At 35.7% G+C, this 27546-nt stretch overlaps 2 protein-coding genes across 3 annotated transcripts; one reads left to right on the top strand and one right to left on the bottom strand.

Annotated features, from left to right (window-relative positions):
• Positions 1-1498: 1498 nt before the first annotated feature.
• LOC127853371 (protein arginine N-methyltransferase 3-like) lies at positions 1499-17507 on the bottom strand. Of its 2 annotated transcripts, none has more exons than XM_052387865.1 (12): positions 17487-17507; positions 15291-15556; positions 10210-10318; positions 9531-9741; positions 8735-8903; positions 7721-7908; positions 7401-7473; positions 5879-5984; positions 5150-5337; positions 3685-3822; positions 2754-2841; positions 1499-1626 (listed from the first exon to the last, which is right to left on the bottom strand). In XM_052387865.1, the coding sequence occupies exons 2-12, from the start codon at positions 15549-15551 to the stop codon at positions 1517-1519; spliced, it is 1641 nt and encodes a 546-aa protein (XP_052243825.1). In that variant the 5' UTR covers positions 15552-15556; positions 17487-17507; the 3' UTR covers positions 1499-1516. The 2 variants fall into 2 exon arrangements, with proteins under 2 accessions (XP_052243825.1, XP_052243824.1); XM_052387864.1 differs by lacking the exon at positions 17487-17507 and adding an exon at positions 17109-17232 and having other exon boundaries at positions 15291-15554.
• LOC127853374 (39S ribosomal protein L21, mitochondrial-like) lies at positions 17289-27546 on the top strand. Its single transcript, XM_052387869.1, has 7 exons — positions 17289-17354; positions 18529-18751; positions 19242-19303; positions 20463-20626; positions 22966-23018; positions 25003-25100; positions 26215-27546. The coding sequence occupies exons 2-7, from the start codon at positions 18540-18542 to the stop codon at positions 26277-26279; spliced, it is 654 nt and encodes a 217-aa protein (XP_052243829.1). The 5' UTR covers positions 17289-17354; positions 18529-18539; the 3' UTR covers positions 26280-27546.

Below are 27546 nucleotides of genomic sequence, written 5' to 3'. Positions count from 1 at the left end.
TTGATATCTTAAAGACACTCAACATGTTCCGAAGTGTGCCCACACAATTTGTCTACAGAGCGGCGCTGTTGTACCTTTGAGCAGCGTCGGTGTACTTCTGAAGAACAGCTCTAAACTAGCACATATAAGAGGCGGGAGGTGGAGATATTTTCGGAAGAAAAGCCCCATTGAACCGCAGAGGAACGTCATTGCTTATCTGAACCACAATTTGGCGTCATTGTTCGAAATTGACGCAGCATTGTATCAAATACCAAATGTTGATGTCTGATAGCACAAAGAGGCCGCATTGAATGTAAGAGTAAAACATAGCCATGCAAATGTAGCACAGCATTGAATGTAAGAGTAAAACATAACCATGCAAATGTAGCACAGCATTGAATGTAAGAGTAAAACATAGCCATCCAAATGTAGCACAGCATTGAATGTAAGAGTAAAACATAGCCATGCAAATGTAGCACAGCTAGGCCCAATCATACTGCTGAGCGGCCCAACAGTACCACAAAGCGGTGGCATTACATCAAACAGCGGCCCCACAGTACCACAAAGCGGTGGCATTACATCAAACAGCGGCCCCACAGTACCACAAAGCGGTGGCATTACATCAAACAGCGGCACAATTGTGCAAAGTAAACAGCATCATTGTACCACTCATTGATGTTATTTTTTCCATTAAGCCTTTCGATTATGACATCAAAACCTCATTGCGATGCTATTTCACTACAAAAAGTTGTCATTAAACCATATGTTAAACCATATGTTGTTGTTCCGTATGGTAGTAGCATTGTACTACATAAGCGTCACTGTGACATTAAGCTGCATCAGTGAACCACAGAGCAACATCATTGTACCAGAAAGGGACGACCTAGTACCACAATCTGGCATCATTTTCACGTTTTGCAGCATTTTTGCATAATATAATTTGATGTTTACAAGGCTTTATAATAATTTTCTTTCGATGATTTCAAAACAATTACAGAAATGTGAGAAATAGAAGTTCATGTCTGTCTTGAGCAGTGTTGAATACTACAACTTAAAATGCTCCGCAAGTAAACCTGCATAACTTCAGTTCAGACTTGACTTACATTTTCTAAAACTCTCTAATAAAGTCATCTGTATATGATATAAAGAAGTGAAACTCCAGCTGCTGGAGCAGTATTGAATTCTCATTATAAACAATTAGTTGGTCCTTTATTTAAGGCAAGTGACCGATTGCCCAAACAGTACAAAACAGCGCAATACAGCACAATACAAACCAACATAAACACAAAATATGAATAAAGCTGGGGTCACCGCCTTGGACACTTATCAGGTGTTTTATTTGAGCTGTGCTCTGTGAAAAGGGGATTTAATGCATGTGTGTAAAGTGTTGTCCCAGATTAGCCTGTGAAGTCCGCACAGGCTAATCTGGGACGACACTTTACGCATATGAATTAAATCCCCTTATCACAGAGCACGGCTCATTATATTATCATGTTCATGATGTATGAAAGAAGACATATTCAGTTTCACAATTATTTTATTCCATATTATAAGTAAAAGTCTTTCCATCAAAGGAGAAAGTGATGATCAAGGATCTAGGGTCCTTTCTGTTCTTTCTGCAGGTCAGCACTCCCTCTATGGTGTCCCCTGCAATAAAACAGAAAACAAACTCTGTTTGAGCATCACATATTTCAAAAAGAGATAAGAAGACATTGGTCCATACAGAAAACTAAAGACTTAAGTGAAAGGTTAAATTTTAATCTTTTAGTGGTTGACATTGATTTTTAACAGAATACACATACATTCACAGTTATATGTTCTAAGTAATTAGAAAATGTTAAACTCTACATTTTCTTTTATAGTTTCATCATACAGTTGTATTTTCTTTAAATTATTAGTATATACAGATATTCTGAATGTTTAAGACATCAGGATAAATAATACCCTGTTCTTGAACCAAAATTTAAAGAAGACAAGGATACAGAAACAAATCAACCCAAGTCCCCTCATATGCGTCTAAAGACGTAGATTAAAGACTGTTTCTAACTTTTGAACACTGCAAGGGCTGATCTAGAAGGAATACAGTCTAGACTGTGTCCTACCTTATGAACACAGAAAGGGCTGATCTAGAAGAAATGCAGTCAAGACTGTGTCCTACCTTTCTAACACTGAAAGGGCTGATCTAGAAGGAATACAGTCTAGACTGTATATCCTACCTTTTGAACACTGCAAGGGCTGACTAAGAAGGAAAACAGTCTAGACTGTGTCCTACCTTTTGAACACTGTGAGGGCAGATCTAGAAGGGATACAGTCTAGACTGTGTCCCACCTTTTGAGTACTGCAAGGGCTGATCTAAAAGGAATGCAGTCTAGACTGTGTCCTACCTTTTGAACACTGCATGGAATGATCTAGAAGAAATGCAGCCAAGACTGTGTCCTACCTTTCTAACACTGGAAGGGCAAATCTAGAAGGAATGTAGTCTAGACTGTGTCCTACCTTTTGAACACTGCAAGGGCTGATTTAGAAGGAATAGTCTAGACTGTGTCCTAATTTTTGAACACTGCAAGGGCTGATCTAGAAGGAATACAGCCTAGACTGTGTCCTACCTTTTGAACACTGCATTGGTTGATCTAGAAGGAATACATTCTAGACTGCATCCCACATTTTGAACAATGCAAGGGCTGATCTAGAAGGAATACAGTCTAGACTGTGGCCTACCTTTTGAACACTGCATGGGCTGATCTAGAAGGAATACAGTCTAGACTGTGGCCTACCTTTTGAACACTGCATTGGCTGATCTAGAAGGAACACAGTCTGTTTCCAGTGTGTAGGGGTCGCATGTGGGCCCGTTGAAAAATACACCTGTAGTTAAGGGTGTAATGAATTTTAAGGTCAGATCACATTATCAATTGATGATAACAGGCATGCCTTTGTTACTTGATGGCACTGCAACTGGTCTAACATGTGTATAGTATACAAGAATTGATTTTTAAGAAATCTTCACTTATGCTGTAGTTCAATTTAAATTTCATTTAAAATTATAAATGTAAAATACATAAGAGCCTAGCTTTGGGAAAATGGGGTTTAATGCATGTTCATAAAGTGTCATGCCAGATTGTTGAGGGATGCAAAGGCTAGTCAGTGACGACACTTTCCACCTAAACTTGATTTTTAGTAAGAAGATAACTCATTTATATAAGGAATACCATTGATTAGCCTGTGTGGACAACACTTTACACAATGCATTAAGCCCCATTTTCCCAGATTGAGGCTTATTAGTAAGTACAATATGTTTTACCAAGCATTCAGTTCAGAACAATACTGGTACAGAACAGTATATGTTCCAAGTGCTTATCAACATAAACGTAATAAAATGTTTGTATTACCTTACAAGCCCAAGGCCAGTGCTTTTAAAATAAATTTTTAACATTTTCATAAGTATTGACACAATTTAATTTTTTATGCTATGGCAGGAGCCTAGAAAGCTTTTAACTAATGAGCTTTTAGATACAGGCCTAGATTTTTTTTTTATAAAACCCATTTCAGAACAACAAACCAAAAACTCGGCAAGAATAAATATTAATTTTTACACCCAACAAAGTTATTCAAATACATGTACCTTTTACTTAATGCATTATTGTAGAGACAAATATCAATTCAAAACAACTAAGAAAAATGTTTATTATATGAAACCAGTATCCCTACTTTTTGTTCTGCTGATTTGTGGAAGAAAACATCAAAGTATCCAATGAAGGCGGTGATCGTTGTATTCCTGGTTACAGTCAGACAGAAGTTGGCAGTGAACTGAAGGTCTGCAAGCCCACATGTGCACACATCCAGATCCTGCAACAAGCAGGGAGAAAGATGACACTACAGTATGACAGATTTAATACACATCAGACACCCTCTGGGAAATTGGGGTTTAATTAACGTTAGTGTCGTCCCGGATTTGCCTGTGCAGACAACATTTTATGCTTGGACAGGATTTTTGTTTACAAAAGACTTTAACTTAGACACAAAAATCCAAAAAAGCGCAAAAGATTCGTCCCTGATTAGCCTGTATGGACTGCTTGGTTAAGCTGGGACGACACTTTACGCACATGCATTAAGCCCCGTTTTCCCAGGGCTCGGTTTACATATACAACTAGAAATGTGTCACAGACAGTAATGACCCCACAACATGTATATGTATACACAGACAAATGCACTATATATTCTACAGCAGACAAAGAGCCATGATTCAGCCAAAACTGGTTGCAGTCAAAAATCCTTATTTTAATAATCATCTTAATATTAAGTAAGGTAATTTAACTGTGCAAGTTTGAGAGCGATTAAACAAGTAGTTTAAGAGGAGTTTACATACAAGTTCTCTGGTCCATATATTCTATAGTGGAAAACAGACAAAGGGCCGTAATTCTGCCAAAACTCATTTCAGCCAAAAGTCTGTCTTTACGATCATCTACACATAAATGTCATTCAAATGTGAAAGTTTGAGTAAATGTATATAAAGAGAAATTGAAAAAAACAACATTTTTTAACAACAAATTCTTGAATGGTAAAAAAGACAGGGGCAATAATTCTGCAAAAAATTGTCACAGCAATAATTCCTTTCTTTATGATTATCTACACATTATGGATATTCAATGGTATAAGTTTGCCTATTAGTTGAAAACACAGTCTCAGACAAATATACAGCACATGTATATAGTTGAAAAAAGGGTCATAATTCTGCAAAAAATCATGGCAGCCCAAGTTTCATTCTTTACCATTAATTACCCATTTAGGTCATTCAACCATGAAAGTTTTAACACCATCAACAAAGTAATTCAATTGTATTTCAAAAAACAAGCTTCATGAAATAAAAAGAAAATACAAAAAAGAAGAACAGACAAGTGTTCCGCCTAAACTGGATTTTTGCAAAGAAGAGCCATCCTTTAAATGAAAAAAATAATATAAAAGCCGAAAGTGTCGTCCCCGATTAGCCTGTGCAGCCTAACCCTAACCTTACGCACATGTATTTTTCCCAGCAGGAGGCTCACTTGTAGACCACACATGGTAAGGCCAAAGACTTATGAGTTCTTGCTATCTTAAAGGTATATCCCTAATTGACTGTTACCAGATATTCCAGATGTTGTTATCAATAAGGATACAAGTTCAATATTTGGCACACCTTAATCACACAGGTATCTGTGACGACCCTTTCTGGCTTCACGACCTCCACGCTGGCCTCTCTCACCACACACGTCTTCATACACGACATCTGGAACCCATATACATTCTCCCAGTACGTCACATGGGCTGTGTGCATGTCAGGGTCACTGATGGCTGCTAGGCTGATGTTACATCGGTCTGGATACACTATAGTAAAGAGAAAAATATATATTAGCCTCATTCTGCGAAAAATGTTAAATGCATGTGCGTCAAGTGTCAAAAATCATTTTAAGCGATAAGTGTTGTCCCAGACGTGAAGTGCGGACTTCTCAGGCTAATCTGGGACGCCACTTTACCCAAGTGCATTTAGCCCCATTTTCTCAGAGTGTGACTCGTATATAGCTTTATAGTATCTTCTATTTTATACATGTCTTTTGTTTCTATTTTAAGATTGGATATTTTCAAAGATTTTCAATATTTATCTAAAACATGTTTTTTATGTTAATAAATCGTTGAAAATGATCTTTTTCATATGCAATGTTTTGTAAAGATACGCTGAAGAATCACATTTTTCTAGTTTCTAGTGAAAAAAATTAAATAAATATTCTAGTAATAACTATTTTCGGAACTTGAAATCTGTAAATTCCATGGAATACGTAATGTTTATTTCTAATACAAAGTTCTTGACAACAATAAATTACTGAAGAACCTTGACTACCAATATAAACATCACACATCCTTCTCTTACCTACACCATCATGCTTCAGATATTTGGCGCGTGCAAACAGCACCGAGTCCAACATGGACTCAAACAGTAGGAAGTATCCCATCCACTCGGAGATGATGATCTCTACCTATTATAAACAAGTTTACAGTTGATTTTTGCCTTGCTGTGGAAAAACAGGTCTTAATGCATGTGTGTAACATGTCCCAGACAGGCAAATCAGGGACAACACTTTCCACTCTAATGGAATTTTTTGGTTAAAGGAAGTCTCTTCTAAGCGAGTTTAGGCGGAAAATGTTTGCCCTGGTAAGACTCTTTACCCGCATGCATTAAGCCCTAATTTCCAGAGAAAGGTCATAGGTACAGTTGTTTTATATAAAATTATTGTCTTCTACACAGAAGACTACATTTTCTTAGAGGCACCGTCTCAAAATACCTATAGTAATATTATGTCTTATTTAATATGCACTTTAAAGTTTCTTTTGCATTTACCATAAGGGTATAATTTGTTTAACAGGAGGGCCACATTAGCCCTAAAAGGCTCACCTGAGTGCAAAGTACAGGGACTAACAAAGACTTGACTTTTTTACTAAGTTTTCAACCTTATCTGACCCAGATTCAAACATGGCTTACTACTCTCATGATAACATTGCAACCAAGTTCCATCAAAATTGAGATATACATGTGACTTCAAGAGTGGAAAGAGCATTTTTCTAAGATTAGACCTACAGAAACATGACGAGTATAAAAACCTGGCCTAGATATTGTCAAAATGAACATTCTGACCAAGTTTCATTGAGATTGAGTAATATATATAGCTTCTAGATTGTTAACAATGTTTTCCTAATATTTCACCTGGTGACCTAGTTCATGGATGCAATTGACCCAGATTTGCACTTGGCCTAGACCTCTTCAAAATAATAATTCTAAATTTCATGAAGATTGAGTCATAAAGGTGTCCACATATTGTCAAGATAAACACTCTGACCAAGTTTCATCAGGACCGAGTTAAAAATTTAACTTCTAGAATGGTAACTATATATTTTTTACATTTGACGTAATTACCTATTTCTGGAGCACATTACCAGATTTTAGCATGGTCTATATATTGTCAAGATAAACATTCTGGTCAAGATTCATTGAGATTGAATGCAAAATGTGGTCTTTAAAGTGATAACGAGCTTAAAGTTGACAACAAATAATGCACTACAGACCAGACTGAATACAGACTAACGACAAGAGCTTACCAACAGTCTTGAGTGCTCATGTAAGCTAAAAATTGATATCATAATTATGTAATGTCAAACACTCTTTAACCAATCATACTGAAAAGCAATTTTTCATACTCAGTTTTTTGACAATGTGTATATTACAGTGGATTTTACTTCAATTCTTGTAATGTTTTCTTGACCATCAATTGGGAATTTTATGACTGCCTTTAAAAAAATAATAATTGCCATTTGGTTTGTAATTAAACAAACAGCTATAAAATCAGCCAAAATAACAAGAACGGAGATCACACATTGACCAACATATTGTTAACTACCTTTTCCACAGGTAAGGTTATATCCTCCAGTTTTCCCTTGATAAATGTTATTTTGTCATCCAAGTTATTTTCTCTAAAAAATAACATAAACACAATTGATTTTTTAATAAAAATCATTGGAAAAAAAGGCATTTCATCTGACAAGAAACTAAAAAACTGTGTGTAAAAAACCATTTCGGACAACAAATGCAATTCATCCAACTAATAACAACAATACTGTGTGAATAAATAATCTACCATGTAAATAAAACAAACACATTTTTTAAAATTAAACAAGGAAAAAAGAATGTAAAGGCAAAAAAATCCAGCCCACATTGTACCTTGCTATATCCATGGCCTGGTAGATAATGTCTGCCATGTCGACGGCGTACACATGGCGCGCACCAGCCTGCGCAGCAAACATGGAGAGGATCCCAGTGCCACACCCCACATCTAGCACCACCTTGTCCTTGAACACAACTGGGTTGCCGTATATGAAGTCACGATAGCTCTCTGTACGTACTCTGTCCTGTAGACAATCATGATATGGGTAAACTGACTTACAATCGAGAACTGTCTAATTACACTGATAAGCAGCTTGAACTTAATCTGATATGTAGACACTAACAGGTTTCTGCCCTATCATTGTGAAATACATAAAGTGAGGCTTAGAAACATAAGAACGGCGAGGCTTGTTGCTTTTTGTGTACGCACTCTGTCCTGTGGATATTAATGACCTGAGCCTCGTTCTGAAAAAACTGGGCTTAATGCATGTGCATAAAGTGTCATCCCAGATTAGGCTGTGCAGTACACACAGGCTAATCAGGAATGCCACTTTTAGCATACATGAAATTTTTCGTTCAAAGAAAGTCTCCTCTGAAAAAAAGGCCAGTTTAGGCATAAAGTGTTGTCCCTGATACGCCTTTGAGGACTTTACAGGCTAATCTGGGATGACACTTTATGCAGATTGTCCAAACAAGGAGAACTTTCCAATGAAGATTCATGAATAATATGTTCCACATGAAGAATGATGTAGATAAAGGTGGTTATTTTTAAGTTGTGATTCAAAATTAAAGCAATCTTTAAGATTCAAATTTAAAGAATACTTTTTAAATTGAGACTTATGTCTAAGAATTGTTTTGTGAATACAGGCTTTGAAGAGACTCAGCAGAAACAAAAAACCCATACAAATGGAAAGCGTCATCTGCGAGTTCATGGATAATTCTGAAAAAAACACTTAAGGTATATGCAGGTCCATATTCCCTAAAACACTAATACTAGCTTTAATTAATGGGGTATGTTCATTTCCAGTTTCCCCACAACACCAAGAATATAGTTTTAACAAAAGAGCATACTTTGAGCATTTCCTCATGTATACTGAAATGTCCGTAAGAGGTGAAGTAAGGATCGTCCCCTTCTAGTTCCTCCCCTTCTCCGTTGTCAAGGTGACCCCCAGTGTGACCCCTACTACTGCCATCACTGTCCCCTGTAGACTGATGTAACATCAGCTCCCTTGTCCTCACTCTGCAAGGAAACATTACAATCTTTTCAAGTGTAATCAAAATAGAACATAATGTTCATTCACATAGGTTAATGGTCTCTTATGTAACATATACATTTCCACAAGTTTTTACCTTTTAAAGTTATTTATAAAGGTTTTGGAACAGCACCATGTCAACACTATATAAATTCAAACTGCATATTTATGAAGAACAACGAATCTGGAATGATGACAACACTGATTTGCAATTTAATTTTTCCTAAATTGACACAATAATGTCAGCAGAGTAAGTAATACAAGGATGACTTAACCTCAATGATATACTGATTCTTCTCAATTGTACTACATGTACTTAGCATAAAATGAGCCTCTTTCTGAGAAAACTATGCTAAATGCATGTGCGTACAGTGTTGACCCAGATTAGCCTGTGCAGTCTGCATTGGACAACACTTTACAACCAAACTGGATTTTCATTAAAAAGAGACTTCCTTTTAACAAAAATATACTATAATAGCGGAAAGTGTCATCCCTGATTAGCCTGAGCAGATTGTACAAGCTGATCTGGGACCACACTATAGACATGCATTTATTTCAGTTTTCTCAGAACAAGGCTCATATTAAACCATGTATATTTTAGTACCAGCCCTCACCGTATATTCTCCATGTCTTCCATGACCCTCTGCAGGTTTTCCTCTGCTCTACGTGACCCCTCCTCGGCAACACGCAGTCTCTCCAAGAGAGCCCTGTGATCTCGCATTGTCATGGTAACATGGTCACCTTCTAATTTGTGATGAAACCCATTAAGATCAGCTGTCAATACTGGTTGTGTTTCAGTGATAGAGTCTTCTTGGTCGTCAATGTCTTCAAAGAATTGTAAAGCAGGATAATGTAACACATTATGGAAAAGAATAATGTAGAAGAATAATATAACAGAACAATGTTACAGAATAATGTAAGTAACCTTTAGTACAACAAGCAAAGCTGTACCATGTTCAGAAAAAAGTCCTGATTACTAGATTTCATGGCTGAGTGACAAGCAAACAGCTGTCTACTTGTCAGTAACATGGTCCGCTGATAGTAAAATCATACAATTACTAAACCTTTTTCCCAGCTATGTATGTAGACATGGAGGTTGGTAAAGTGTTAACAAGTTTAACAACCAGCTATAATATCAAATGACTACAAAATCTTCAGTTCTTATTATAGCATTGCAAATACAGTGCATTTAGTGCCAGTATAATTGACCTTAAATACAAATTACAACTCCATTCAGTGCAGAGAAGGCTTGCATGATACAAAGATATTAAGTTTAAGAAGCTCCATCCATACCATACTGTAACATAGGGTCTTCAGGGTCATAAGGCTTCATGAACTCATCAGAGCTCCACGGTGGGGAACCAGTGGTCTGTAGGTCCTTAAAACTGGCAGCCGACAGGCCCTGGTAGTAAAACAAAATTCCTGGATTATACTTAAACATTGTTACAAAACAAAGCAGTGGCACCAACTGGGATGGCAGGGGTAGCAGCCGCCGCCCCAATATTTTCGGCAAAAATGAAATTTTGGCAAAGACCTTTTTTCATTTCAATACCCGTATATTTGAAAATATCTTTACCACGAAGCAAGGTAATCACGCATTCGCGGTTATGACACGTGTATTGTTGATTGTCATCACCCGCCCGCGTCAATGTACGTGTCAATTATGTTGTTAATTGATCAATCTCTTTTTAAACGATAATCCATTTATTCTTGAGTATTTAAACCTGGGAATCTTTAATTGTCGGTATGATCTAAGCCTTTGCTTCTTTTTATTAATATAAAGGAAAGTATGACATGAAACAAATGTGCCGATATCCAATAGTCCAGAATTAGCACAAAATTAAAGATACCTTAAGATACCTGAATTAATTGTAATAACTCAAAGTAAATCGATAATTCTAAAAAACTTATTTCATGTTTTTTTACAACTTTTTTGTGTCATTTCAATATGTCTAATCCAAACCAATGAACGAATTTCAAATTTCCAAAATGAAATTACGGGGAAAAAAATCCCGAAGAACATTCTTTCAATCCAAAGTGGTTTTCCAGTCACACATGGCTTCATTACGATGAGGTAAATATAAACATAATAAATGTATTATAATTTTTTTATTATTACTATTGAAACTAGTAAAATTATTATTATTATTATTTTTAATTAATTATCATTAGCAGTATAGTAGTAGTAGTAGTAACACAAACTATAGCGGTTCTTAGCTTTAAACGCCCAATATGTAGTGTAACTGTTGAGTAAGTACTTTTCACATAAAAGATAGTTTTTAAAAATCTAAATTGCGTGCATGAAAGTTTATGGTGCACTGATATTATTTACTTACGCAAAATGGTTCAAAATATTACACATTGTATACGGTCAGGTATCGGGCATAAAAACGCACCAGAATGCGCCATTTGATGCTAAACAAAACCTCCCATACCCACACCCTCCGCCGCCCCAATGTCAATTTGATTCCGACGCCCCTGCAAAGGACTGTCCATGACCACTAGACTGATACAAAATTCAATAAGTTAAATATAAGTGTTAATCTTATGCTTTTTGTAACTATGTTTCAAAAACATTTTATTGGTCGTTTATGTATGTTTAGAATTTTGTAGCAATGTAGTATATATATTATAGATGGCAATACATATTCATATAATAAAATATAGTTGAACTGTTTTTGCTATTAAGATACGCACTACTTACTGAATATAAATAAGGGATTTAGTTCAATTCAGTATCATCCCCTGATTACCAATATCTTTGCCAAGGGTTATCTCGATAGGTAACAAAATCACCCTATTTGTGTTGGTGACAGTTTACTGCCATTGTTAATCCTTAATTGCTTACAGCCGTCCATTATCATGCATATAAAGCACAATTAAGTTCAATCATAACATTATTTTCTGCCATTATCTTTTATCATTTAGGAAAGATTGCTATAAACAGCAATTATACCATGAGGATCTAAAAATAATTATGCAATGTAAAACCCATCACACATGTATTCTGTGTATTATCCACATTTTTGTTATAGTTACCTAGTATATTTAAGTGTATTTCTATATAACTGTGATATTAAATGTATGTAAAAAAAAATGCCTGACACTCTGTTAGATGTTTGGAAGCATTTTACTTGTTAATTAGTAATGTCCAAATGGGCTTCTTACACAATGAATCAATCAGTTAAGAAATGATTGTGTACCAAATAAGTTAGGGTATATACTTTTTTGACATGTGACCCAGCAAAAAACAATAACATTTCTAATATGATTATAGGGGCTACCTAATTTACGGGCAAAAGCTTTTTTTGATAACGATGTATTTTTATAAATATATGGACATTATTGTGTTAAAAATATTATAGTTGTTTCAATAATAAAGTAATGCATCCAAAAAAGTCAATCTTCAAAAGAGTAACATGTTCCTAGCTTTAAGATCTAGCATATTATAATTGTGTGTGTTTTCTAGCCGCAGGAATTTAAAGCTGGTTCGATGGCTGCGGTATAGTGGATATGGTGTCTGCTAAGTCACTGGGAGGCCTCTGTGTTGATCCCTTTGCAAACTTGCTAAAGCAGTTGATTTTAATTTAGCATACACTGATTTAACATAATCAAAATAATGTGATGTGTCAAATCAATTTTGATTGACAGGATTTTTTGTATTATCATTATGTGGAACAGAAAGACAGCATACTTGTTTTGTAATTAAAATAGTTCATAAATACAGGTATCTTGCAAGGTTCTAATTTTCTTTCGCAAACTATTGGCGAATAGTTTAAATTTTGTCTACACTAAAAAACTAGCCATTTTGTAGCAATTCATAAATCACAGTCTAAACTGCATACACTTAGTTTGTAGCTGTATAGTTACAATTTGAATGCAAATACACATACTCAGTAATGTTATATCATCCATATTTTTTTATTTAAACATTCAAATAACACATACAATAAAACATAGATTATCAGTAATCATATGAGCTTATTTATATGTCAGTCATTGTTCTTGGCTAAGCTGCTAGCAGAAGCATGTAAATGATGTTAGTATATATATTCAGTACATAAATAAAAAGGTATGTGGTATTGTGTGGAGATACAAAACACTTCACATCATTTATTTGCACATAAAATAATAGTTACACAATAAGTAATACTAAAACACGATCATCAACTTACAAGAATATTTACGTATATGCAATTACAAAGTGATGTTATCTTTTGAAAAACGGTGGAATCTATGAAGTAACATTTTATTACCTTTTACAAAATTTACAATGCTGATTTTTTACGAGCACATAAAACATTAATCATGGAACAACAAGTAACAACAAATTCATTAATTACACAATAGAAAGGAAATGCATATTAATGGCATTATAAATTAACTAAACAAGCTTTTTGCTACTGTTTAGAATTACACTATCTTACTAACAAGAGGGCCATGATGGCCCTGAATCGCTCACCTGACTAACCAAATACAATCCCAACCCAGATTTCATCAAGATAAACATTCTGACCAAATTTCATAAAGATTGGATGAAAACTGTGACCTGTTTTGTCAATACAAGGTTTTTCTATTACTTGACCTAGTGACCTAGTTTTTGACCTAGTGACCTAGTTTTTGACCCCAGATGACTTAAATACAATCCCAACCCAGATTTCATCAAGATAAACATTCTGACCAAATTTCATAAAGATTGGATGAAAACTGTGACCTCTACTGTCTACACAAGGTTTGTCTATTATTTGACCTAGTTTCTGACCTAGTGACCTAGTATTTGACCCCAGGTGACCCAAATACAATCCCAACCCAGATTTCATCAAGATAAACATTCTGACCAAATTTCATAAAGATTGGATGAAAACTGTGACCTCTACTGTCTACACAAGGTTTGTTTATTATTTGACCTAGTTTTTGACCTAGTGACCTAGTTTTTGACCCCAGATGACCCAAATACAATCCCAACCCAGATTTCATCAAGATAAAGATTCTGACCAAATTTCATAAAGATTGGATGAAAACTGCGACCTCTATTGTCTACACAAGGTTTTTCTATTATTTGACCTATTATGTGACCTAGTTTTTGACCTGGTGACCAAGTTTTTGACCCCAGATGACCCAAATACAATCCCAACCCAGATTTAATCAAGATGAACATTCTGACCAAATTTCATAAAGATTGGATGAAAACTGTGACCTCTACTGTCTACACAAACAAATTGTTGACGGAGGCACACACACACGCACATACAGACGCCGGACATCACTCGGTCACATAAGCTCACCATGTCACTTCGTGACAGGTGAGCTAAAAATGATCACAACACAATGTTTTCCATACTTAGTTTTTGTATTACTAGTTTAACATTGATTTGCATACTTAGTGCTTTTACATACTTGTGGTAAGTTTTGTATTACTTAAGTTTGATATTCATTGGCAGACACTTGTCTATATACAGACTAAATTTGCATGGGAACCTTAATATTTCTTCAGCATAATTGCCTTCAAATTGTTAATTTAATAACCCTTTGACAATGTTTGCACATCTGATCAGGAATCCCTCCTTTTTTGTTTTCTGGAAACCAAAACTGTCAGTGTTGATCGATAGAATGGCGTGTGTGATGCCCAGCTCTTGCCTTGGCAGAACAGCTTCTAAAACCAGAAAACCAACAAATATCTTAACATTTGATAAATGATGCAGACACTTTATAAATGTCATGGTTTTTGTTGTTGACTTCGAATCTGGGAGATTTGTTTCGAAAGATTTTGGTACGAAAATCCAACGGTATTAGATTTTGTGGTTTTAGGCCTAAACTATATATAGTGATGTGTAACCATTCGATATGCGAGCAGACGTGGTGTAAATACGTTTAAAATAAGCTAAAAGACTAAAAATGTAATCGGAATATCGTTAAATTTTGTGAATAAATGTGTTGCTGATGGATAACAATCAAAACTCACCAGAATATTCCTCATGATCACACGTAAAACAGCTGTCTGAGAGCGAATGGAAAATGCGTCATGAATTCTGACAAGTAAACACCGGACGCTGAATGCGCAGTGGTTAGCTCCCCTTAAAATTTTGAGAGCTCGAAATCAACACCGATGTTCATGAATTCAGCGAATCAATTTTTTAAACAGTTTTATTTATTGTTTAGTGAGGATAATAATAACATCAAGATATTGAATTAATTGAATCAAATAAATTCGCAACTAAACAAACAGAGGCAGAACATGGACAAGATAAGTATTAAAGGGAGATAATCGCATTGCTACGCGGGCTTTTGCCCGTATTAAAGTTAATTAAGGACTACGTAGTTCTTTAAAATGAACAAAACAACAACAAAACAACAACACAAACCCAGTGTTATACCTGACTTCGAATAAAGTTGACCATTTTAATAAAACCAAAGCAGTCCAGTTTCCATTTCTCACACACTTTGAGGACTTTAAACTCATGCTCTATCTCACAGTGTGAAAACACGTCATCAGGTGTGGGGAAGGTTTTCTCACAAAACAAGCAGCGAGTTTGCAGTGTGTCCATTTCGTCTGTCTCTATCCAGGCATCATCCAGATCTTCATCATCAATGTCTTCTAATTCCTCTTCATCATCTGCATATTTTTCTGATGACATGATCTAGAGAGAAAAATATACTGCTAAGTAAGTTTGAAAATGTTTAAATAAGCTTTACATTTCATTTGTAGGTCCCATTTGGGAAAAATATATACTTTTTCCATTGGAAATGGAACCATATACTGGCCCCAAATTCAAACGAAAAAAAACACACTGTAATGTAAAGCGTACTTAAACAATTATTACAATATTTTAACTTGTTTTCTTTTAAGAAAAATTTTATTTATTTTTTCTACTGCATTTATATGACATTTTCTTGTATTTTACAGAAATGTTAACAGAACATGTAACAGCTAGAAAACCCCAGGACACTTCAGGGAACAAAAATATTTCTAAACTGCACTCGTCCTGCAGGACGAGTGCATTAAAATTTTCACTCGTCCTGCAAACACATGTACTCGTCCTTCAAATATGTGTGAAATAAAGATTTCAAAGGCTCAACGAATATTCATCAAACCACGCATTTTGGACAGTTCGCGAAAGTTTGGTCTTATCGTACACCGACTGCTGTAATTTCCTTTTTTTTCTAATGCTCGCGTGCTTTCCGTTTCAGACGTTTAAACATCGCCCCCACCCCTTTAAAGAACGCTCATATGTCAGACATTTTTCAGACGAAATTCAGACTGGTTTAAAACCGTTCTTCGCGGTTAAATATTTCTTTAAAAATCAATACTTATGTAGTGAAAGCAGTTGAATGGTTCCCTGTCAAAATGGAAGCGCAAAGTTTACACCAAAAAGCCAATATTTACTCGGGTCACAGTCTCGCTTAACAACGCGCACCTGCTGTATGAAATTTACAATTACAATTTCCGGTTCATTTGTGTTCTTCTTTCGGAATTGAAATGCTTTAAAAAAATGATTTTTTTATTAAATGAAAAAGAGTCTTACTGGTCAGAAAATACATATTTTAACATCAGTTTTTTTCACTCGTCCTGTAGGACGAGAGCTTTAGGGAAATTCACTAGTCCTTTCAAGTTTTCACTAGTCAATACGAGCGGACGAGTGGAATTTTTGTTCCCTGCACTATACGGCGCCTGCATAAAAGCCAGCTCATTTAACAAGGCAGTATAAGTGCTCCTTTAACGTCAACCCATTACATGAAGAATATTTTGTTTAAACTATTAAGTAGTATGATAAACTTTTTAAATTGGATCTTTGACACTTTTGAATTAATGTATTAAAAACAGTGCCTATTAAAAAGATAGAGTAGACTATCGATGCCAAGAATCTGCCAAAACAAAAACATTTAAGGACTCCAAGGGGACAATGCATTGCATAATGATTTACAGCTATCTTACTTTAGCATAGACTGATATACTATCAAGTTTTAATTATGTTATGAAGGGTATTCCTTTAAATTTATAACAATTGTATGTCGAACACAGAATAATTTAATAAAAGTACAAATTACTATTGTCCGAATTAAATACCTATCCGAAATATATAATATATACAATACAACATATCGAAGTCACTAAGTGGGACACAATCTAGTCACGGAGACAAATAAAGAATGTGTTATTTTCATGATCGCGCATGTCATATCAAATATGTTACCAAATTATAAAGTTATACGATGAAATGACTGTTCAAAGCACGTCTTCTGTCAAAAAAACAAACAAACACGTGTTGTTGTTGTTTTCAATCGAGAAGTTTCGCACTCTGGATCCAACCGGCTTTTTATTGCATAAGGAACTCTTTACGGAGAATCCGGAGATAGACGAAGTGTTACGATTGGAAGTTTCGCTTAAAAGCGCCTGAAGACCCAGATCACTGATGTGACTTTGAATTCATCATCACTAGGTAATAATTATATTTCAACCGTTTAAAGGACACGATTTGAGGTTTATCACTTATTTTTCAATTGGTAACATCGAGTTTTATGCTTATACTTGATTTAAAACATAACTGTTGTTGCAAAATGGCATATTATCTCGTGTAATAGTTGCACATCTACTTAGAATATAAGTTAGATGCATCTTATGACACGGACAATGAGAGGGCTAAACGCAAGTATATTAAATAAGTTTTGAACAACAAAATAACAGCATATTAATAGTGATTTAAACCCCCGATTCCCGCATGCAGAACAGCAATATTGATGCAATTAATGCCAGTGATTTTTTTTTAAAGGGCTGATGTGTTGAAATTGGGCCCCATTGCCTGCTCTTATTTTTTTCATTTATCGTTAAAGTACCTATTCTTGAACCTCACCTCTTTTGGAACCATTCATTTGTTTACATTTCATACACATGCGCGCACACGCACTTCGTCAACGTTTTTTGTGTATAAGTAATTTGTTAACACCGACTCGCAGGTAGCGGCAAATCAACGAAAATGCGTCAAAAACCTGTAGAATAAGTAGATTAATCATAAAACATGTAAAAATCCTAGTATTCCATAATGCGTTTTACATATGTACTGATTTTCATTAAAAAAACATATTAAAACATGGTCTTATTTTAGTTCTCAACTTTGCTTGACAATTTACACAAATCGGCTGCTGTAATAAGTCACCTGACCATGATAAAATCATGGGGCGAATTAATTTTTTATGGTGTGCACTGAAGGGTTCGAAAGCAGGTACTCGTTGTTTGGGTGGCATTGAAAGTTTTACATGATATAGTGGTGCTGGCAACTTGCAAAAAATGTTATCAAAAGAGGATTAACATAACAATTAAAGTTGCCAGCCATGTAGAAACAAGTTATTTATCAAAAAGAGTTCCTATTAATATGATTCACTATTTTCAATCTTAATCGTCACTATATTAAAAGTGTCAAAAATTAAGAGGTTCGTGATGGTTTGTCCGTGATAATGACTTAAAGTTAAAAATACTTAATATGCATTGAAAACTTTATTCCAAATAAAGAAGACTCATTTTGGACAGAGATTGCTAAAGCTAGAGGTAATTTGGTATCAGTTGACTCAACCCTCGATATTGTTATATTTTATTTATTATAATATTTTTTATTCCAGAAGTACAGACAATGTTCCCTGCAGCTATTCAGACAGGTCAATACACATGTCGTACCATGTCAGCAGTGGCTAGGTGTCTTCATACCTTCCACGGTAGACTTGTTCAGCCACAGTCATCTCGTCATGGACTGGTTGTGCCCAAGACCTGCATGCTCCAACAGACATGCAATGTGAGGAAGATCTACCCCAACCCATTTGAACAGGACCCAGAATATAATCGCCTGTAAGCACAATTAACTCATTACATATACCCTCTTTCCTTTTGTATGGACTGTTACAAATGGCAATTTTGAAATGGTATTTTACTGGTAAGAGACCTTGAAATTTGAATTTAACTTCTTGGTAAACAACTGTAAATATTAATCAGAGGTTTTTACTTATTAATTATTAATGAAGAGTATTAATTCCCTTAAAGCGTAAAAAATATGCATTGTTTCAAAATATATATTTTTTTTGTAGCTACTCTCTTGTATTCAGAGCCCAGCTTATAGGGAACTGGTATCATTAACATTAACGGTTCAATAACATTTTATAACCGTTAATCCATTTCTGTTACAATTAAAACATCTGTATTTGTATTTTTGGTAATTTTAGGTTGACTTAGTATGTATCTTTTCAAATTTGGCTTTAATAAATACAAGACTTTCACCATTCAAATACTGTATACCATATAACATGATGTTTTGAACTAATGAAGCCATTTTCACTTGCAGGCCTGATGAATACACTCATTTCAATCTGGACTATGTGCCACACCTGGGCAACAAGGGACAGTGTGAGTGGAAACAATTACCTTGTGTTTTATTTCAGTTATCACATAATGTATGAAATAATTGACGAGACCCGACTACTTGTCAAGAAAAATCATTACTACATATACATCTTGAATAGACTGCTAGAAAACAAAGATTACGTACAAATTACAGTAATGAAAATACTCATATTTGTTAGACATTGATGTAAAACTTTATTGGTAAGAAAAAATACAGCAGTCAGGACATTAACATTTTCAACACATCCTTTTTTGCAAATCACTTAACAAAAAGTAAATATAATAGAAACTTGTATATAGTCTTTGACAAGACAAAACTGCGACTTTAATTCATTTGAGTCCCACTCTGGAAGACTTGTATTAACGTCTGAGACTTAAATTATTAATGACCCATTCCAGATGGCCATCTTATTTAACATACACATGTATTCTGAATTTGTTTCATGATGATGCATTTGCTAAAGGACTTAAATATACTTATATACATATACATGCTTAGTATAAACAATATTGTTTACTTTATTTCAGTACTGGTAATAGTATTCTTTTTCTGATCTTGATATTTTTAACAAATCCTTAATTGTGCCAAATACTTCACATAGTGTATATATAATGGAAACTTGATAATTGACTTTGACAAGACATTTTAGGCGAACTCCTGGTTAACAGGGCTTAATGCATGTGCCTAATGTATCTTCCCAGAATAGCCTTTGCTTTCCATACAGACAAATCAGGGATGTCACTTTCTACTTTAAGGGATTTTTTTTTTTTTTTTAAGTCTCTTCTAAACAAAGATCCCGTCAAGTGTCATCAATGGTTAGCCAGTGCAAACTAAACACTCTTTTCTTGGGCAACATTTAATGCACATGCTTTTAGCCCCATTTCTCATAGCCAGGCTGTTTGGCTATTCTTCACTCATTCACATTCTGGCCTACTTCTATGTCTTGCCACTCTACATGCAGCCATAGTGTCAAGCATCGAGGAGGGTGCGGGTGAGCTGGGTTTCCTGCATGCGGTGGTACATAAAAATGCATGTGCAAACAGTATCCTCCCAGATTAGTTGTGCAGTCTGCACAGGCTAATCAGGGACGACAGTTTTTGTCTTTAGGAAATTTTTAGTTTAAAATCTAAACAAAAATCTTTCTTTTCACTCTACCTGCAGCCATAGTGTCGAGCATCCAGGCGTCTGCTGCTGCCAGTGAGCTGGGTCGCCTGTTTGCGGTGGTGCACGTGGACGGACAGCAGAGGAAGGTGACCACAGAAGACCTGCTCCTCATCAACGGCTTCTTTCCACCGCAGATCGGGGATAAGATACGACTGGAGAAGGTTGGTGGGGCTACTGTAGTTTTGTTTTTATGAGGCAAGCCTTTTCCTGGCTTCTCTACGTATCCCTTTGAAGAACTCATTCCCAAAGCGAAATAAGAAAAAATTCCCAATTTGAAAAAAATCCTTATGTCCAAAAAACATTGTTTTTTTCTTTTTTAGAACAAAGGGTTGAATGATTATTATATCTCATTTTTACTTAAATTATATCTAAAAAAGTGTATTAGTATAATTAATATGATTTGGTTCTCATAATTTGAATTATTGTAAATAATTAAAATATTGCACATAAAATCCCATATAATGAGCTCCGTTATACCGCAGAATCCAATATACTGGGGGTGGGTCATGGATCCTGTTTTTTCTCCAACCTTTCATTTCGGTTTCTAGGCAAAGAGAAATCAAATAAGTTATCCACACGATTTACTTGCAAACGCAGCGTAATTGTAAACAGAAATTCAATTTCATTTATCCTTAAGTCCCCGGGAAGCACTTTTTTGCATGACTGCGTATGACGCAATAAAACATTGCTTGGTATTGTATTGCATTCAATCTAAATTTAAATTCACTCGTCCATTAGTTGTTATAATTAAATTGGAACAGTGCCCAATAAAACCTTTGTCCTATAATTATAATGCACTGTACACTTGACACTATTGAACAATGTTGGTTTTTATGAAATTCTTAAACAAATTTATCATCATAAATAACTAGATTTAAAAAAAATAATGTTGTAATTATAATTAATTAATCGATATAATATGCACATTAGAAGGGCTGTATGTATTCAGTTGTACACGGTAGGGTTTATATGCAAGTATTGGCGAATGACAGCACAACTCAAATCCGTGTCTTTTTGTTTGGACCTCGTTATCCGCTTTATATTGGAATTACAGTGTATATTAATTAACTTTTTCCCAAATCAGTGGACTACTCGCACGAAAACTTCCAAATCTCTTAATTGCATTTTTCCCAAAATGGACAGCAAATGCCTGGAAGTGACTATATTTATGAGACGTATGTTGCATGGTTATAATAGTTGTGTGAGGCACTAGTAACTGTTTGTTATACATTACTTTGGCATTCACTAAATATTAAAAGCTAAAGTACAAAAGACACACAAGGTTTTACAATTACAATGTAGATCCATTTATACAAATTATGAAATGATTGAAAAGGAAAGTTTGTCTCCGCAGAAATAATAATGTCGTTTCTTAAATTACAATCAACGATGTTAAAAATTCACATCTCAAATTTATTCCTCCCCAGAGTTTGTTGAACATGGAGGCTACGTATTCCATCTTATATATTGGATATTAGTGCTGCAACAATACGCCAAAAAGCGTATTGCGATATATTGTCAGCTCAAAAACCCGTATTGCAATATATCGCAATATATTGCTTACTTGTACCAAAATTATGACTCGCCAATTACCCGATAATCCCGTATATTCCAGTTTTAAAGCAAATTCTGGTAAATGTTTACTATAAAAATGCTCAAGAATAACACAAAACACAAACATTCACCAATTTTCTTACATATCAAATACATTTTGGCATTTGTTACTATTTAAAGATGTGATGAAATAACTTCCAATCGGGCGGTTTTTTTCCCCACTGAACACGCGTAAATCGCCTGACGTGATGTTCCCGTTTTATACAACACAAATACACCCACACTTTGCACGCGACGTTCTACATGTCTGTATAATTTTTGTGCGCTTTCGCTTTTTATTGAGAAAAAGAATAAAGCACTTTTTTTATTGTCGCGTTAGCATTACATTTCGGAAGCATGTTTCCGAAATTCGGATTACAAATTTAATAATGCTCATTTCAGAATCGAAAGAAACATTTAGTTGTGCGTAATTAATTCAATGATAATTCGTTTAAAAGCATAGAATGAATGCTCCCATGTAACAACGCTACTCTGTATAATAGACTTTTTAGAATGCCATTTGTACGTAACAATTTATTTTTACAAAATACCGCTTTGTTTTGTTTACCTTGATATCATTATTTTGGATGGCTTTTCTGAACGAAATGTAGATGCATGTTTGTAAAATTTTCGTACCGGTATGACGAAAATCGTATCGCAATACAATATGCGGATTGCGTATTGTGATATATACCGATATACCGGTATATTGTTGCAGCACTATTGGATATATTAAAATACCAGTTATTTTGTAACGGATGTGAAAAATGTTTAACAGCACTTGCATACAACATTTCTTGTTTTCTTTAGAAATGATATCTAAACAGAAATTAAAAGTTATAAAGAGTAACCTAGATGATGCACTTCAGTAACCAAAGCTTCAACTAACAGTTGTTTCTTGTTTAAGGTGATGTTGGTTGGAGGAAGGGACTTCACTCTGATGGGCAAACCCATCCTCAAGTAAGCAATTAAGTAACATTGTGGGAAAAATGGGCTTAAGGCGTAAAGTGTCGCACCAGATAAGCCTTTGCAGTCTGAACAAGCTTTTCAGGGACAACACTCAAAGCTTTAACATAATTTTTCCTTTCAAGGAAGTCTTTTCTAAAAGAAAATCCAGTGAGGGGGGAGTGCCGTCCCTGATTAGCCTCTTGAAAAACATTTTACGCACATGCATTAAGCCCAGTTTTCTGAGAAAACGGCTCAATTTAGTGACATTTCATAGCTTTGATATTGTATAAAGTGTGCAGATATTTTCATAACTGAGGGTTGAGTTTATCATGCAGCTAAGGTTAAAAAATATCATTGTAAATAAAATAAGAATTATGTGAATCAAGCATAAACAACTGTTTGTCTTACTTTTGAACACCATTATTTCCCAGGTTATGTAGGGATGCTGGGTGTTTGTTCATGTACTAAGACAATTTAGGTATAAGGATTTTCAGGCATTAGCATTTTGATAAGCAATGTATTATTGCTACACATCATTGTGTATGTTCAAGCCTGTGTGTAGAACAACTCGCACTGAAAATAAATTAGCCTTGCTCTAGGAAACGGGGTTTAAAGCATGTGCTTTTTATGCCCCCCTTCGAAGAAGAGGGGGGTATATTGTTTTGCTCATGTCGGTCTGTTGGTCCATCGGTCCATCTGTCCGTCCACCAGATGGTTTCCAGATGATAACTCAAGAACACTTAGGCCTAGGATCATGAAACTTCATAGGCACATTGATCATGACTGTCAGATGACTCCTATTGATTTTCAGGTCACTAGGTCAAGGTCACAGTGACACGAAATGGTAAAATGGTTTCCGGATGATAACTCAAGAATGCTTAGGCCTAGGATCATGAAGCTTCATAGGTACATTGATCATGACTGGCAGATGACCCCTATTGATTTTCAGGTCACTAGGTCAAAGGTCAAGGTCACAGTGACTCGAAACAGTAAAATGGTTTCTGGATGATAACTCAAGAATGCTTACGCCTAGGATCATGAAACTTCATAGATACATTGATCATGACTGGCAGATGACCCCTATTGATTTTCAGGTCACTAGGTCAAAGGTCAAGGTCACAGTGACTCGAAATGGTAAAATGTTTTCCGGATGATAACTCAAGAATGCTTACACCTAGGATCATGAAACTTCATAGGTTCATTGATCATGACTGGCAGATGACCCCTATTAATTTTCAGGTCACTAGGTCAAAGGTCAAGGTCACAGTGACTCGAAACCGTAAAATGGTTTCCTGATGATAACTCAAGAATAATTAGGCCTAGGATCATGAAACTTCATAGGTACATTGATCATGACTGGCAGATGACCCCTATTGATTTTCAGGCCACTAGGTCAAAGGTAAAGGTCACAGTGACAAAAAAAATATTCACACAATGGCTGCCATTGCAACTGACAGCCCATATGGGGGGCATGCATGTTTTACAAACAGCCCTTGTTTTTCTTCTGTGAGAATGGCCGTTTTTCACAATTTGGGAAATTCGCAACTCAAATTTTCACACAATTTCATGTAGTTTGCGACTCAAATTTTCACAATCAAAAGAAGTTTGTGACTAAAATTTTCACAATTTTAAAAAGTTTGCGACTCATTTATTCACAATTTCGAACAGGTCGCTACTCATTTTTTTCACAAATATTGGAGGGCCAAGGCTGCTTCACAAAAACAGGAGAAAAAAAGCCCTGGTAAATTGTCTTCCCAGATTAGCCTGTGCAGTCTGCACAGAAATCGGGGACAACACTATCCGCTTACACAAAATTTTATGCCTTTAAAAGAAAATACCATAGCAATGTAAAGTGCAGTCCCTGATAAGCCTTTGCAGACTTCACAAGCTAATCAAGGAATACACTTTACACACTTCCACATGAAACCCTGTTTTCCCAGAGTGAGGCTGACATAAATGTGTTCATGTTTACACTTGGTTGATGTCTGTCTTGCAGACGTGACCTTGTAAATGTTGAGGCGACGGTGATCGAGAAGACCATGTCTCACGTACGTGTCAACTTCACGATGTTGAAGAGATTCAGGCGCCTCAAATGTGAGTCTGTGAGAGTATGAGCAGCTGAATGCAATACCTCTCAGATAAGCAATTTTACTTGTTTGTAGTCACTTTGAAAATCAAATTAAATTTAGACTTTTCTTTATAGATTCAAGTTTTAAAGGCTTCATTTCCAAGCCTTAGATACTGATGTGCAGCGAAGAGAATAACACCTGAACAGACTGCTAGTTACTCGCAGATATTCTGGTTTTATGCTGTTTGCATATAGCCATTTTCTGTTTGCTTTTGAGCGGGAAAATGTTAATGCTTTTTGGCATGAGCTATACTACAAACCTATTGAGTCTGTGTAGATGTCTGCTCAATGCTCTGTGAGCTATACTACTAACCTATTGAGTCTGTGTAGATGTCTGCTCAATGCTCTGTGAGCTATACTACTAACCTATTGAGTCTGTGTAGATGTCTGCTCAATGCTCTGTGAGCTATACTACTAACCTATTGAGTCTGTGTAGATGTCTGCTCAATGCTCTGTGAGCTATACTACTAACCTATTGAGTCTGTGTAGATGTCTGCTCAATGCTCTGGTAAAGGTTTACATGAAACATCCTTATGTCTCTGTTCCTACTATAGGTATTCAAATGAAACTTCGCACATTCTGTGGGGTCACTGACCAGGTTCCATAATTCTAACCTGTAATGTAGCAAAATCTTACCCCTTTTTGTACCAAGACATTTCTGGTTAAAGTTTGCTCGCAACTACTCCATATCTAAACTAACACTTTAAAAATATGGGATGACTACATTAATGAACATTCACTGACAAAGACATTTGACTATTACCAGCTTTTTTGCAGGATTATGGCCCTTTTTCTACTTATTAAAGTCTGGTTAATAATTGCATGCAAGATGAAATATAGGTAAGTTTTGTGCATTAAGTACCTATCTCTGTTACTACTACAGATATTAAATTGAAACTTATCACATGTTGTGTGGATTATCAAGTCACAGACCAAGGCCCATAACTCTGACCTGCAATTTAGCAGAACTATGCCCCTTCTTGTGCTTACGTCTGCTTGTTAATTACCATAAAGTTACAAAATTTTTCTTCTTTACTGATAGTTATGATGGTATTAAATATAAATTACATTTTTTTGCAGTGGTGCAACATCCCCAGGCAGTGATTGTCATCAACAAGATAGAGCTGCATCCTTCAGTATTGTGAAAAACCAGCTGCTCTAAGTTGGTTGTTGGGAAGAACATCACGAATCATCCACATGAGTTAACTATTGCATCGGACATACTTAAACAACTGTTACATTTATTATGCCCCCCTTCGAAGAAGAGGGGGTATGTTGTTTTGCACATGTCGGTCCGTCCATTGGTCTGTCGGTCCGTCCGTCCACCAGATGGTTTCCGGATGATAACTCAAGAACGCTTAGGCCTAGGATCATGAAACTTCATAGGTACATTGATCATGACTCGCAGATGACCCCTATTGATTTTCAGGTCACTAGGTCAAAGGTCCAGGTCACGGTGACCCGAAATAGTAAAATGGTTTCGGGATGAGAAGTCAAGAACGCTTATGCGATCATGAAACTTCATAGGTACATTGATCATGACTCGCAGATGACCCCTATTGATTTTCAGGTCACTAGGTCAAAGGTCAAGGTGACCCGAAATAGTAAAATGGTTTCCGGATGATAACTCAAGAACGCTTATGCCTAGGATCATGAAACTTCATAGGTACATTGATCATGACTCGCAGATGACCCCTATCGATTTTCAGGTCACTAGGTCAAAGGTCAAGGTCATTTGAAAAAAGTTATGAGCTATTGTCATCACCTTGGCGTCGGCCTCCGGTTAAGTTTTGTGTTTAGGTCCACTTTTCTCATAAAGTATCAAAGCTATTGCATTCAAACTTGGTACACTTACTTACTATCATGAGGGGACTGGGCAGGCAAAGTTAGATAACTCTGGCGTGCATTTTGACAGAATTATGTGCCCTTTTTATACTTAGAAAATTGAAAATTTGGTTAAGAAAAAAGTATACTTTTTGCAATTGGGAATATAGCCGAATTTCGGCTATAAAATCAGGCCAAAAAAAAACCTGCCTAGGATCATGAAACTTCATAGGTACATTGATCATGACTGGCAGATGACCCCTATTGATTTTCAGGTCACTAGGTCAAAGGTCAAGGTCACAGTGACTCGAAACAGTAAAATGGTTTCCGGGTGATAACTCAAGAATACTTAGGCCTAGGATCATGAAACTTGATAGGTACATTTATCATGACTTGCAGATGACCCCTATTGATTTTCAGGTCACTAGGTCAAAGGTCAAGGTCAGTGACAAAAAAAGTATTCACACAATGGCTGCCACTACAACTGACAGCCCATATGGGGGGCATGCATGTTTTACAAACAGACCTTAATTTGTCATGTTTTAACTTCATCAGATTAAATGCCAAGATAAAGGATTTTGAAAAGTA

Source organism: Dreissena polymorpha, chromosome 12 (genome assembly GCF_020536995.1).
Source record: "Dreissena polymorpha isolate Duluth1 chromosome 12, UMN_Dpol_1.0, whole genome shotgun sequence".
NCBI lineage: Eukaryota > Metazoa > Mollusca > Bivalvia > Myida > Dreissenidae > Dreissena > Dreissena polymorpha.
The sequence above is the reverse complement of the archived record's forward strand: the minus strand, read 5'-3'. Positions and strand labels throughout refer to the sequence as shown.